General features: G+C 54.5%; 3 protein-coding genes across 7 annotated transcripts in view; 1 reads left to right on the top strand and 2 right to left on the bottom strand.

Annotated features, from left to right (window-relative positions):
* Positions 1 to 802: 802 nt before the first annotated feature.
* Positions 803 to 2,121, bottom strand: LOC121102918 (histone H2AX). The gene has a single exon (XM_040631139.1). The coding sequence runs from the start codon at positions 1,382 to 1,384 to the stop codon at positions 953 to 955; it is 432 nt and encodes a 143-aa protein (XP_040487073.1). The 5' UTR covers positions 1,385 to 2,121; the 3' UTR covers positions 803 to 952.
* A 102-nt stretch (positions 2,122 to 2,223) lies between these two features.
* Positions 2,224 to 6,876, bottom strand: DPAGT1 (dolichyl-phosphate N-acetylglucosaminephosphotransferase 1). 5 transcript variants are annotated; one of them, XM_008689983.2, is made up of 9 exons: positions 6,467 to 6,869; positions 6,019 to 6,139; positions 5,633 to 5,846; positions 5,238 to 5,384; positions 4,107 to 4,191; positions 3,559 to 3,747; positions 3,159 to 3,246; positions 2,844 to 2,999; positions 2,224 to 2,765 (listed from the first exon to the last, which is right to left on the bottom strand). In XM_008689983.2, the coding sequence occupies exons 1-9, from the start codon at positions 6,625 to 6,627 to the stop codon at positions 2,700 to 2,702; spliced, it is 1,227 nt and encodes a 408-aa protein (XP_008688205.1). In that variant the 5' UTR covers positions 6,628 to 6,869; the 3' UTR covers positions 2,224 to 2,699. The 5 variants fall into 5 exon arrangements, with proteins under 5 accessions (XP_008688205.1, XP_008688204.1, XP_040487071.1 ...); XM_008689982.2 differs by having other exon boundaries at positions 2,224 to 2,999; positions 6,467 to 6,876; XM_040631137.1 differs by having other exon boundaries at positions 2,224 to 2,999; positions 6,019 to 6,220; positions 6,467 to 6,573.
* A 5,745-nt stretch (positions 6,877 to 12,621) lies between these two features.
* Positions 12,622 to 13,475, top strand: part of C2CD2L (C2CD2 like) — an 11,128-nt gene continuing 10,274 nt past the window's right edge. The window contains exon 1 of the mRNA XM_040630651.1: positions 12,622 to 13,087. Within this exon, the coding sequence (XP_040486585.1) occupies positions 12,637 to 13,087 (451 nt within the window). The 5' untranslated portion in view covers positions 12,622 to 12,636. The remainder of the gene's footprint in view (positions 13,088 to 13,475) is intronic.

Here is a 13,475-nt window from a genome sequence, read left to right as displayed (position 1 = left end):
GGTGGGCCGTGTATTAGTTCCCCCCCCGCCCCCCACCTCAGGATAGGAGTCCACAAAGTCAGTGCTACAAGTCTTACAGAACAACAGACACTACGTTTTTAAAAAATCAATCCTTTAATAAACAAAATTAGTCCATCTGAAACTCCCCAATACGTAAGGTACTAGTCTTGGATGGGTTGTAGCTGCAAAATTCCAGTTCCGAAGCAATCGGAGGCTCAGTGCAGACGGGGACGAACCGGCCGGTGCTGGTACGGAGGTGCGTGGCCCGCGGAGTAGTCGGCCGAAGGGAAGTGGGGCGAGCTGCGGGGCCGAAGGGCCGGCTGCGGCGTCCGCGGGCGCGCGCACACCTCCTGCGGTCCCCACGGCCCGCGGGGCGCACGCCCGGGTCTCCGCCCCTCCCCCGCCGCGGCCCAGGCGGCGGTCCCAGCAGAAGCGTCCGGCCCGCGGGTGCAGACGGCGGGAGCCGGCGGGGGCGCCGGGGCGAACAGTGATCGGTTCTTCCCGCACCGCGTCTGGAGAGTCCCGGCCGGAGCACCAAGCCGGAGCCCCGGCCCCGGCGCGCGCCTCAGCCCTGCGTCAGAGCGGCTCTTCCAGGAGGCGCCGCGGCCTCCTCGCGGCCCATCGGCGGTTCCGGGGCCCGGGCGGCTGAGTCACGCGCGCCGCGGCGGGCAGCTGCGCACCCCCGGCCCCTTCCCGGCCGCGGCGCCCGGGCCTCTGCGCCAGGCGAGCGGGGCCGCCCCTCGGCCGGGCGGCAGCGGGAGCGAGGACCGGCGAGCCCGCGCGGGGGAGGGGCGGGCCGGGCGGCGGCGAAGGGGACGCGGGAGGGGGGAGCCGAGCGCCGCGGCCGCCCGCCGCGAGCCCGACGTGGCTCAGCTCTTTCCGTGAGGGCGGTGGTGGCCCTTAAAAGGGCCTTTGTGGTGGCATGGGGGGCCGGCTGCGGCGCGGGCGCCCCTCAGTATTCCTGAGAGGCCTGGGTGGCCTTCTTGCCGCCCGCGGGCGCCTTCGGCCCCACGGTGGCGCTGGTCTTCTTGGGCAGCAGCACGGCCTGGATGTTGGGCAGGACGCCTCCCTGGGCGATCGTCACGCCGCCCAGCAGCTTGTTGAGCTCCTCGTCGTTACGGATGGCCAGCTGCAGGTGGCGGGGGATGATCCGCGTCTTCTTGTTGTCGCGGGCCGCGTTGCCCGCCAGCTCCAGGATCTCCGCGGTGAGGTACTCGAGCACCGCCGCCAGGTACACCGGCGCGCCGGCGCCGACCCGCTCGGCGTAGTGGCCCTTCCGCAGCAGCCGGTGCACGCGGCCCACTGGGAACTGGAGGCCCGCGCGCGACGAGCGCGATTTGGCCTTGGCGCGGGCCTTGCCGCCGGTCTTGCCGCGGCCCGACATGCTGCGCGAGGTAGAAAAGCGGTGAAGACGGACGCCTCAAAGGGGACCAACGAACAGCCGCCCGCCGCAGTCCAACTGCTGCCGCGCGCGCCCAGGGGCCGCCCTTATAAGCCCCCAGGGCACACCTCCGCCCCCTCCTGATTGGCTCTTCTCTCGAATACCCGCCTCCGGTTGGCTGCAGTTAACCCTTCAGTGACGCGCCACGGCTGAGGGAGCGCGCCCGCCTATTGGTCCAATTTGAAAACCTTTTGCCCGGGGAAAAAGGCGAGGAGGAGAGGTAGCACGCAGACAGCCAACCACTCCCGGACGTAGCCAATCCATGTGAAGGGCGCCAGATTTAAACGCTACAGCAAGAGCCCAGAACCGGAAGACAAAGAGGGTGGAGTCTGAGCCACCTCAAGAGCCTCTGGGAAATCTGTGCGGGCCTAGGATTTATAAAGGAAAGGGGTCAACGTCACTGCCTCCCCTTCCAGGTCTGGGCCCTCGCTTCTCCTTTCTCCGTCCTCCCATCCTGCAAAGGGAAAAGTGAAAGAGGGAAGAGATGGGGTTCCCCTCCTCCTGTTACCCCAAAAAAGTTCTGTCCCACACCGGACAAAGGTAACTCCAATCTTATGGCCCTCCCTGCCACCTGAAGTATGAAGATCTCAATATTTATTCAACATGTTCTGTCTGGTCTCAGTTCTTTCCGTTCACTTCTTGCTAGAAGGAGCCTGCTGTACTGGAAGAAAAAGGACGGAGCAGAGGGATAGGCACCCTCTTAGAGGAGATGCCTCCACTGACCCTCCCAATCTACCCAAAAATGCCCATATAGGAAATACACCTACAGGAACAACAACAAGAAAAAGACAACACTTTATTGTCACCACTGGGAGCACCTGGCCCCCCAGTCTGCACTTACTAATCAGAATACTTAATTTATAGTCAAATATCAAGTGATGTTCGAGCCTGTGTCCCTACCCCCAGCCAGCGTTCTATCCCCAGGCCCAACATATTCCTTGAGAGTCCGAGTTGTGGATAACTGCATAAAAGCGGCAGTATCCCACGTCAGGAGGCTGCAGAGACAGGACGGGACAGGACGGAGAGGGAGAGTGGCAAGTTGAACGAAGCCATAGGCGAAGTCCAATCAACAGTCAGTAGAGGGCAAGACAGGCCCAGGATGTCGATAATCACAGCGGAACGGAATCACTAAGTACAAAAGTGGAGGAGAATAAGAGGTGGGAGAGGCCCGGGCCAGGAGGCATTGCTGGTCAGGAAAGAGGTTGGCCTGAGTCAGGAACCCTGCAGACGGTGCAGTAAAGGGCAAAGATCGGGGGACTCAGACATCGTAGAAGAGCCGGACAAGCTGGTACCGAATGGAGAAGGTGAGAGCACTGCCAAGGATCTGTGAGGAGAGACACACTAGAGTCAGAACCATGGGGAAAGGGAGACAAGGAGCTGTAAAGCCCCTCCCGGACCACACCTGTAGCAGCAGCAGGAGCAGCGTCAGGTTTCTCTCATGCATGGGCCCGACGACCTTAAGGAGCAAGTTGATGAGGGTCATGTTGTTACACTCCGTGAAGGCACCATCCTCATGCTCACTCTGGCGCACCGTCACTAGCTGGAGGCTCTCTGCTACCTGGAGGGGCCAGAGGTGGAGAGAACGTCAACTCTGCTTCAGCAATGCGGATCTGCTTCATGCTTCCAAACTCCCCTTGGATCTGATGCGGGCCTAGGATCCCCGGTCCCTGAATTCCAGATGACGGCCTACAGCCTTACCTCCTTATTACCCTGTTACCTTTAGAATAAAGGTGCCCAAGAAAGAGAGGCTCTTGGTCTTGAACTTGGAATAGCTCATCTCCAGTTTGCCTGTCTTGGTATTGAGTCTGCAGGGGGAAGAGAGCTTTATGTGACTGGGCCATTACTCAAAGAACTCTCCTCACTATGGTCAATTAATAGGAAAAGCCCAGAACGTGGAATCAAACAACCTAAGATCTATTTCTGGCTCTGCTTACTACTGTGTGATCAGAGCTGATTAGATTATGTAGGTGAATGTGCTCTGTAATTTACAAGGGCTAACCACGCAGAAAGAGTCCTTCTTTGGGCCCACTCCCTGTGCACAGCAGATGTATAAGGCTGGCTTTACGCATCCCAAGTGAAAAAGCTACGATGTCCCTTTCAAGCCCCCAAGTGGCTACCTGGGAATACGGTGGCGAGGGCAGGGTATGATATGCAGGAGCTGAGGCAGTGAGTAGAGGAAGTTGAACACCTGGGGCATGAAGAAGAGTAGCATGGTCTTGCTGAAGTGTCCCAAGATGCCCACCACGGCAAAGGTCATGCCAGCAAAGTAACAGAAGGTATCTCCCACAAACACCCGTGACGGGTACCTGTGTGGGGGAGAGGATCTGAGCCAGTGGCAGGAGGCACTATCCATTTCTCTCACATTACACCCCCTGGGCCCTGGGCTAGCCCTGACTCTAGTTCTGGCCCAGAGGAGACTCCAGCTCTTCCAGCAACTGTCCAGGACCCAAGGCCCTGCATTCATCTGTTCCTGGGGGCTCCACAGCACTTGTCCCTAACTGCGACTAGGCAGAAAGCAACTGAAGAATATTACCACCTAGAGACTCAGAAAACACTCCACATAGGTGTGTGCAGGTTTAGCCTCTGCAGCAGGAGTTGGGTCGTGACCAGGACCATACTTGTTCTGTGATCACGTGGTTATCCCCCTAGCCGCAGGCCCACTTACCAGTTATGGTAGAGCAATCCCAAGGTGGTGAAAAAAAAGGGTATCATGAAGTAGAGGGAAAAGACATGGTCATCCCGATAATCACCTTTGGAAGCAAGGGAAAAAGAAGGAAGGAAAAGTTGTAGGTACCTCCCCTGCACACCTGGGTCCTATTTTTGTCTCTAAGCTCTGTCCCAAGCTGTGCTCTCCACCTCTTCCAAGTCACATTCAAGAACCCACTACACCTTTTTGTGTCACCCAGGCAATTCCTAATATTCCCCCTCGTTCACGAACCCTTCCTAAATGAGTTTTTGTCTTCAATTTGATTTAGATCAGTCAGACCTAGGTTTGAATACCAGTTTTACTTCCTGTGTGACCTTGATCATGACACATTTAAATTCTCTAGCCCTCAGTTTCCTCAACTGTTAAAATATGGTTCACGAGAACCCCTGCCACATGTTACAAAGTTTAAATGAAATAATGCTTTAAAAGTGGTTAGTTTTAGTAGGCACTGATATCCACCCGCCAAAGACCACCAGGAACACGCCTGCAGTCAAAGCTGGGTTTACTGACTTGTAGCAAGGGAGACACTGGAGACCACACACCATAGGCAACCATGGGATGCCTCAGTAAGGGGGTATTAGGAGGATGTGTTACAGGATTTGTTTTAAGTAAATTTGGGGAGAAAGCAAGGAGGTAGAGTTTTGCCCTAGACTGGGTGCAGTCAGTCAAAGTAATTCTATGACTGAGCATCTTAGTTTTGTCTAAAAAGTAGGAGGAACTACCAGAAGGAAGTAGCAATTGCTCACGTTAGCCAGAAGAGGGAGACCTTAGTCATTTTTGAGGGATGCACAAAATGCGGTTCTGTCTATACTCAGACATGTTTGTGGAGGGACCTGGGTTTGTTTTACTCTATCATGGTCATAGAGTGACCCTGTCTGACTCTATAGTTCTGTGAAATTGTTTATGTTCAATAGAAGACCATGGCTACCTATTAGTGCCAATCCAGCTAAAAGTGAATTTTTCCTTCTTACATTCAATAAATCTTAAAATATTGCCCCCCCTTTTTTTCTGAATTCCCCAAAGCCAGGTATCAGGCAACTTCCTTAACACTCAGACTTCTCTTCTCTCCCTACTCCCAATCCCACCTACCTTCCAGCTCCACCAGATTGAAGACGATGATGGAAGCAGAAATGACTAGTGACTGGCCAGCCTCTAGGCCATTAATTCCTGCTAGGATATTGATGGCGTTGGTACAGAACACTGCCAGCAGCCCCATGTAGACATAGTACAGGATCCCTGGGGGAAGAAGACAGAAGTATGCCACCCACAGAAATGAGGACTTCAGGACATTCTGCTGAGAAAAGTGGTGGGGACAGAGGATTGGACGAAGGACCAACAAAAAGGATCTGAGAAGACACAGGCACAAGTCAGGGACACTTGGAGGAGAATCTGGAGCACCAGGAATGATGCTCTGCTAGGTATCTCCCAGGGTAAGGGTGCCCTGAAGTAGGGGCCCCAGGGGCACCAGTGGCAGAGCTACTCACCCAAGTCCAGATGCAAGCCAAGAATCGGCCGGAAAGGCTTGGGCACCACAATGGTCGTGTTGCCAAAGTTGGTGAAATAGACCATGAGAAGAGGTAGTGAGGCAGCCGTAGGCAGCAGCAGCTTATGGCGCCAGCGAAGATTCAGTACATCATCCGCAAAGCCCAGGAAAATCATGCAGCAGATGGCAAGGAGCGCACCTATCAGGGCCACAAACTGGGGGAGGCTCGGGCAGGTCCCAGCTCAAGCCTACGCCCACTTCACCTTTCAAAAATACCTGTCTTTTCGCTCCTTCCTCAGCCCCTTCACCCAAACCCAAACAACCCCAACTCTCTCAGGTAGCTCCCAGCCCCCCGGCCCATGCAACCGCTCCCACTCACCCACTTACTTCATGGTGCGGGAAGGCTTTACACCGCTCCTCCATAAAGCAGTTCAGGAAAGGGAAAGGGATGAAGCAGAAGAGGATGATAAGGAAAACAGCACCGCTGATCACTCCCTGGGACTCTGGGCTGTGGCCCAGCAGCAAAGGGCGGGGGCGGAGGGAGAGGAAAGGGGGCGTGGTCACTCACTAGTGCAGGCATTACAGCAATCTAATGGGGAAAGGGGGTTGGGGAAGGGCACCAGTGCTGGAGTCCCTGATAACACCCGAGGGTCCCCTCAACCACAACATCCCTTCCCAATGTTAGCCAGTGCTGCCCTTCATCTCCCAGAGCCCGGAGCTGTCTGCGGACTTAGCGCTCCGTCTCCGTGGGGTCAGACCCCAGTTCCCGCCCTTGCCCTGCCGGCCCCTTCCTCTGCCCTCGCCTCCCGCACGGGACCCGGGTGCCACCGCTCACATTTGCTGACGGCCGGTTTTGTTGAGGTCCTGGCCACAAAGGTGCGCGGCGATGAAGTGGCAACGAAAGGCGGGGATGAGGGTGACCGTGGCCACAAATCCCAGCAGCGAGCCGATCAAATTCACTAGCAGCGGCATTGGCAACTCCGGGAAGGCCCACATGATGACCAGCCAGGAGCCCCGCTCCGCCACCTCCTCAGCTAATGGACAAGCTGGGCGGAAGCCCTGAGCCCCCAGCAGGGAGGAGTGGCCGCTCCCCACAGGCTGGGTCTTCCCACAGCAGCCTGAGCGAAACCCAACAACTCTGACTTGAGCCGCCCTCAGGACTCCCGCGAGCCTCTATAGCGCAACCTCGGCTGTGCCCCCACTGCACTTGCATACCCACTGTTTCCTCCCGGATCTTGTTCGCAGAGCAACCAGCGTCGTGGAAGGCGGCGGCGGCCATTTTTAATACGGGCACGTAGAGCGGGGGACACAAATGTTCCCTTAAACTGCGTTCTTTATTTGAGAGTTTTCACCACGAGGATATTGGGAAGACAATTAAAGACAGAGCGAACAAAAGCGGATACTTTCCTAACGCCATATTAAAAATGTATAGCCAAAGAGGAGAAACTCCTTGCCCGGTTCCAAGATGAACACCTCCTTGTCCCACGTGTCTGACGGCGCTTACTCTAGGTTCCACGTCAGTTTTAGGTCCGCCGGCCACAGCAGGTCACGTTTAAAGGGCCAGTACCCCGCGTTTCCTCTGGGGTGCCTCTAGAGCCGGGAAGATGGCTCCTGGAGGCAACGGGGAAGGCGGGAGGGACGAGGATGAGGAGCCGCTCCCGCTCCCGGTGGAAAACCTGTTGCCATCGTAGTCGGAAGTCTAGATAAACGCAGCTTAGTTCCCGGGAACGCAGCTACAGTTCGGATGCTGCTGTAAATTCTAAAGCCTAGGCACTTGAAAAGTCCCTCCCACTCCTCCCACTCCATGTTTTTCTTGTCCTTGATTCAGGTACTTAGCCTTCATCTTCCCACCGCCTTCTGCCCACGCAGTAGCAGTAGTTGCCGGGCAACCCAGCGGGGCACTTCACCACTGAAGGGGCTGGGAGCGCCCTCCGGTCTTGGATTTAACCCGGGACTTGTCTTTCCTTGGTCTCGGATCACCGCATTGTGTCAAGCTCCCAAACCGAGGAGGCGAGGCTGTGGCGTTGGAAAGAGCTAAGGAAGCAGGAGACTCAGCCCCACACGTGGCTTCCTGTGGGCCTGAGGAACTCCCAGTTAGGTTTCTTCCTCTAAGTTACCGTGCCTTTGGCTTGGCACCTGTGTCCTTGCAAATAACCAGCTTCTTCATTCCCTTTCATTCACCAGCCGGCTCTCAGTGGGAAATGATTTACGTTCCACAGAGAGGAAACCACCACCAGGGACTACAGAGACAACTCAAGTATCCCCTCACTTTGTCCACTCTCGAAAGTGACGTGCTCCCGGAGTCAGGGGCAGGTTGACTCTTTTTAGACCAAAGACGGTCTCTCCTGTCTCAAAAGTAGGTGTGAAATGTCCCCTCTACTTGAAGGCAGCTCTAATTAACAACAAAAAACCCATATGTATGAAATATACTTAATATATGTAAAGTAATCCCAGTAACATACTTGATAGTATTCCACCAGATTTTCAGTACTTTTATCCCACTGGTGTTTTTCTGTGTGTGTGTGTGTGTGTGTGTGTGTGTGTGTACAGGTATACATGTGTGTGCGCATGCGTACCTGCATTTGTGCCTCAGACTAGAAACTCCCTAGAGGCAAGTGTTTTCTATTCCGCAGGGTATCCCCAAGGGGCTAAGGACACAGAGATATCTGTATAAAAGGCATCATCCCACACAATGAGTCTGGGTCTTAAAAAGCGACAAATGGCAATAGGAGCACATGGAAAGAGCAATTAGCTGTGACCAGGCGAGGTGAGTAGTATCTCCAAAGATTTTAGTAGGTGGCAAGAGTGGAAGGGCCTCCCAAGTAGGGGAAGTGAGACTCCAGGAGCAGGTGGAAAGGAGGAGCTTGTGGGAACCTCAGAGGAGGTAGCATTCAGTTATCTTGTTGATCAAGAGCGAGCTGAGACTCCCTGGAGGTTGGAGGGACAGTGTATCTATTTCCTTCTTTATTAGGAGTTCAATCCTAATAAATCTTCCTTCCCAACCTGGCATTGGAAACCTCTGACTCTTCTCCAGAGATCATTAGCTACTCCCCAGCCTCCATACAACCCCCACTGGAACAGCGCTGGGAGGGGACTTGTTCAAAGACAAAACACTAGGGATTCCTCATCCAATATACATGTTACCATCAGAACATGGTTACTGGGGTACTGGCATTACAATATTTTGTTCCCATGATGGTAAATGCCCAGTTGATTATCAGACTAATTAGAAGAAACAGACACAGGACTTGGCCACACTTGAAATTTTTTGCCTTTCCTGGTAAAAATTCAAAGCATTTGCCTGAATGTGAAAGCTGGTCCTAGAACTTGCAGATCAGGTGAGCTGTCAGGGGCTTCTGCTGGTTTCTGGGCTGAGTAGACATCTGAGATGCGTGTCTCCTACTAGGAGGCCCTGAGTGCCTCCCAGTGAGCAAGGCCAATCTATTGTTAAGTTGGATTGCCTGTCAAAGACTGTCCCAAAAATGTTTTACGGTGCCTAAAAAGTCCATGAGACAGCTTTGGATAGTCTGGGGCAGTGACATTTGCAGGACCCTATCTCTGGCTCTTTCCAGGCAGCCAAGTTAGTTTTTCCTTTTCTTCCTGCCTCTCCCCTATCACTGTATCAAAAGTTGTCAGCTGAGGGGCACCTGGATGGCTCAATCATTAAGCATCCGCCTCTGACCTCCTGCGGTCCTGGAGTCCTGGGATCCTGGGATAGAGCCCCGCACCAGGCTCCCTGCTCAGTGGGAGGCCTGCTTCTCCCTCTCCCACTCCCTCTGCTTGTGTTCCCTCTCGCACTGTCTTTCTCTCTCTGTCAAATAAATAAAATCTTAAAAAAAAAAAAAAAAGTTGTTAGCTGAAAGCAAGCCCCAAGATCTCCCTCCCATTCCATTGAGATAACATGGGCCTTCAAAAGATGCAAACAATATAGAAATTCTTAGTGTTGGCATGTATAATGGAATATCTTGTTATACCTCTTAAAATAGCAAAGAATTTACTAATCCCTACTATGTTTATGGGAAACTGTTAAGTACTGTGGGGACAAAGTGATAGAAATGCACTTTTTCCCCTCAAAGAGTCTTCTTTAGCATATTCAAGCACCTTGGTTGAATATGAGGAAAGACAGGTGAGTGTGACAGGGTCCCCACTCTTTTTTTTTTTTTTTACGATTTTATTTATTTATTTTATTTTAGGGGGGAGGGCCAGAGGGAGAGGGAAAGAATCCCAAGCAGACTCCATGCTGAGCATAGAGCCCGACATGGGGCTTAATCCCACAACCCCGAGATCATGACCTGAGCCAAAACCAAGACTTGGGCTGAGCCACCCAGGCGCCCCAACAGGATCTCCACTTTTTTTTTTTTTAAGATTTTATATATATTTTTAAAAGATTTTATTTGTTTAATAGAGAGAGCACACGTGAGCACAAGCAGGGGGAGTGGCAGGCAGAGGGAAAGGGAGAAGCAGACTCCCTGGTGAGCAGGGAGCCTGATGGGGGGCTGGATCCCAGGGATCTGGGACCAGGATCTGATCCGAAGGCAGACGCCCAGCCAACTGAGCCACCCAGGTGCCCACAGATTTTATATATTTGAGAGAGAGAGAACACAAGCAGGAGGAAGGGAAGAGGGAGGAGGACAGGGAGGGAGCCCGCTGAGTAGGAAGCCCAACATGGGGCTTGATCCTAGGACCCCAAGATCATGACCTGAGCAGAAGTCAGACGTTTAACTGACTGAGCCACCCAGGCACCCTGATAGGGTTCCCACTCTTATGCAGCTTCCTGGTGAGTGGGAAAAGTAAACATAAACAACCAGCTAGACTATAAGACAGAATGAAATAAGTGCTAGAGAGCTAAGTAACAAGTGGAAGAAGGAGTAGTAGGACTAACTAGGGAGAGTTACGTGAGACTGAATTGTGAAGCAGTGTCTGGCAGCATAGGACCAAGTGCTTAGTGGAGGAGTTGAGGAAGTCAACCGGAGAACTCAGAGAACTGAGGTCCCTGGGAGGTTGGAGGGTTCCTCAAGCAGGGTTCCTGGGGAGGAGCGTCTGCATAGGGAAACTTTACAGCCAGGCAACTTCTTATATAACCTGCTTCCCTAGCTCTAGCTGCTTTGCCCAGTGACAGCTTCCTCCTGGGGTCTGACCCTGAGTTCTTTCCTCCCTTCATTGCGTGTCTTTTCCTCCCCTTATGATTAGAAACCTGCATTCTAGCAGCACCTAGTTGGCTCAGTCGGAACAGCATGAAACTCTTGATCTTAGGGTCATGAGTTTGAGCCCCATGTTGAGTGTAGAGATTACTAAAAAAAATAAAATAAAATAAACTTTTAAAAAATGCTAGGAATCTTCCATTCTTTTTGGAGTCCAGTGATGATTGACGGGCAGGGCTATAGCAAGGCTAGCCGTCACCAACCATTTCCCCATCATTCCTTACAGTGAATTCCTAGCATCCCAGGCTACCCCATTGCCTCCTCTGTTTCAGGCACCCTGTTGCTGACCTGCCAGATTTTGCCTAGCTCTGCAGCCCCACACTTTAGAAGACATTGTTTATTCCCAGGTACTCATTCCTTGGACTACTGACTGAATTGCGGAGAGAGATTAATACCTTTCCTGTTACCTACCTGGGTGCTGAACACTTTGCCTTATGTAGCTGGATAAGAAGGGTCTCTTGGGGAATGGGGGTTCCTTTGAATCCTGTCGCAAGAGTTTCCTTCCCCTCTTTTCAGAAGGAAATGACAAGCCCCTGTCCTATAGGGATGGAATCTACTCCCTCAAATCTAGGAAAAAGGATGGATCCTAAGGCCAGAGTGTACCGATAGCATCATTTTGTGTGTGCTTGTTGGGATAGCACATATTTGGATGGCGTCACATATTTTGGCTGAATCTATTGATAGTCCACTGCTACACTGCCAGCTCCCTTCTCATTACCACCTCTTCTACACGTGCTCCATAGGCAGGAGCTGTTACTATGGAAATATATTATTTTTAAAAACAGAAGCAGCCCCAGGCTTGGGAAATATCTCCAGAACAAACCCACACGAGCAAGGAGGTTAATAGGGTGTTCCTGAATCCTAGCTCCTGGTGGAAGGGAGGTGGTGGTGGTGGAGGGGGCTTAATATTCCATTTCTATTTTCAGACACTACCAGGTCCGTGTTCTTTCTGGTCGGTATCTCCGGGACCTCTGCCAGCCACTTCCATCTAGGAGGCATGCCCTGCATCTACTTACCCAGCGCCTAGCTTAGGCCAAGAAATGGGAACCAAAGAAGGTGCTAAGCCTCAGGGTGCTGGGAAAGGGGGCGACGCTATCCACGAGGTTCAGGTCCTTCTTAACCCCACACGCGTCCATACTATAGAAATTTAAGCTGCGGAGGGGAAGTCAGAGGCGGTATCTCAAGTGAGTGAAGTTACTCTTGCTGTGAGCTCAGGGGAAGGGGTGTACCCCAATTTCAGTATGGGGCGGGGTGGTCAAAGACCCCGCCTATTTTCAACCCCGGAACCTCCTCCCCTCTGTGTCGTCCTCTTGACCTCCTCTAAGAGCTTGAGCCCCGGGCTGGCCAAGCCCCGCCCAGCGCGGGTGCGGCTCCTTTAAGGGCGGGTGGGGGCGGGGCGCCGGCCGTGTTGTCAGTGTCAGCTTTGCGCACGCAGCCCTTCCGGAGCCGGTGCCGGTCCGCGAGCCCCCACGTCTCTGCAGACGAGTCCCCGCCCGGGTCCGGGAGGGCCCGCGCCGTGGGAGGAGTCGGGCGCTGGCCGGAGACTAACCCAGGTCAGACTGCTGGACCAACCAAAGAGGGAATCGGACCGCGCAGAGAGGGACCCCGGCGTCGCGACTCCCCAGGAGTCCTCTCATCGATCTCTGGCACCCGCTAGTTCCGGACACCCAGCCCCGCAGAGCCCCCGAGCCCGCGCTCTCAGCCCCGGGGGAGCCCGCCCCCGCCCCGCGGCCAGCCCGGGCCATGCTCCCCCGGGGCAGCGGCTGAGCCCGAGCCGGGGCCGGGATCGGAGCCCGCGCGGAGCATGGATCCGGGCTGGGGGCAGCAGGACGTGGGCTGGGCGGCCCTGCTGATCCTCTTCGCCGCCTCGCTGCTCACGGTGTTTGGCTGGCTGCTACAGTATGCCCGGGGCTTGTGGTTGGCGCGGGCCCGCGGGGGCCGGGGGCCGGGACCCGCCTTAGCTGCCGAGCCCGGGGGCTCCCTGCGGGAGCTGGGCGTGTGGCGCTCGCTGCTGCGGCTGCGGCCGACTCGGGCCGGCGCCCCCGAGGAGCCAGGCGTCCGGGGCCTCCTGGCATCGCTCTTCGCTTTCAAGTCTTTCCGAGAGAACTGGCAACGGGCTTGGGTGCGAGCGCTGAACGAGCAGGCCTGCAGGGACGGGGTGAGTTGGACAGGAGGATCTAAGTGGTCCCCTCTCTCAGCCTTTCCTTCCAGGGGCGGGACGGAGGGACTGCTTATGCCTGGAGGGCCAGATGGGGGTGGGGATCAACTGGAGAACCCTATGGCTTCTCTTCCCCTCCAGGATTAGAGAAAAGGGTGCAGGTGAGGCTGGAGGTTGTAGAAATCTAACTATGTCCCAAATCCTCTATTCTGTGGTGGAGGTACTCTCTGGCTCCAAACCCAAGCACAAGTTGCTGTTCTCATAGCAACGCTAATCCCTGGGCCTGAGGGCACTTCCGTGTAGCCTGGGTGCTGGTCGTGTTGGAGGAACGGGGATAGAAGGGAAACAGGTGCACCTGCAGAAGGAATTTGCCTGGTCCTCATGCCACCACACCCAGTTAATATTTCATGCCCCAAATCCTGGTTTGATCAGAGAGATAGATCCCCCAAGGAGCCTGAATTACTCCCCCCCCCACAAGCCCTTAG

The sequence above is a fragment of the Ursus maritimus genome, unplaced genomic scaffold, assembly GCF_017311325.1.
Source record: "Ursus maritimus isolate PB19 unplaced genomic scaffold, ASM1731132v1 scaffold_16, whole genome shotgun sequence".
In the NCBI taxonomy this organism is placed as follows: Eukaryota; Metazoa; Chordata; class Mammalia; order Carnivora; family Ursidae; genus Ursus; species Ursus maritimus.
The sequence above is the reverse complement of the archived record's forward strand: the minus strand, read 5'-3'. Positions and strand labels throughout refer to the sequence as shown.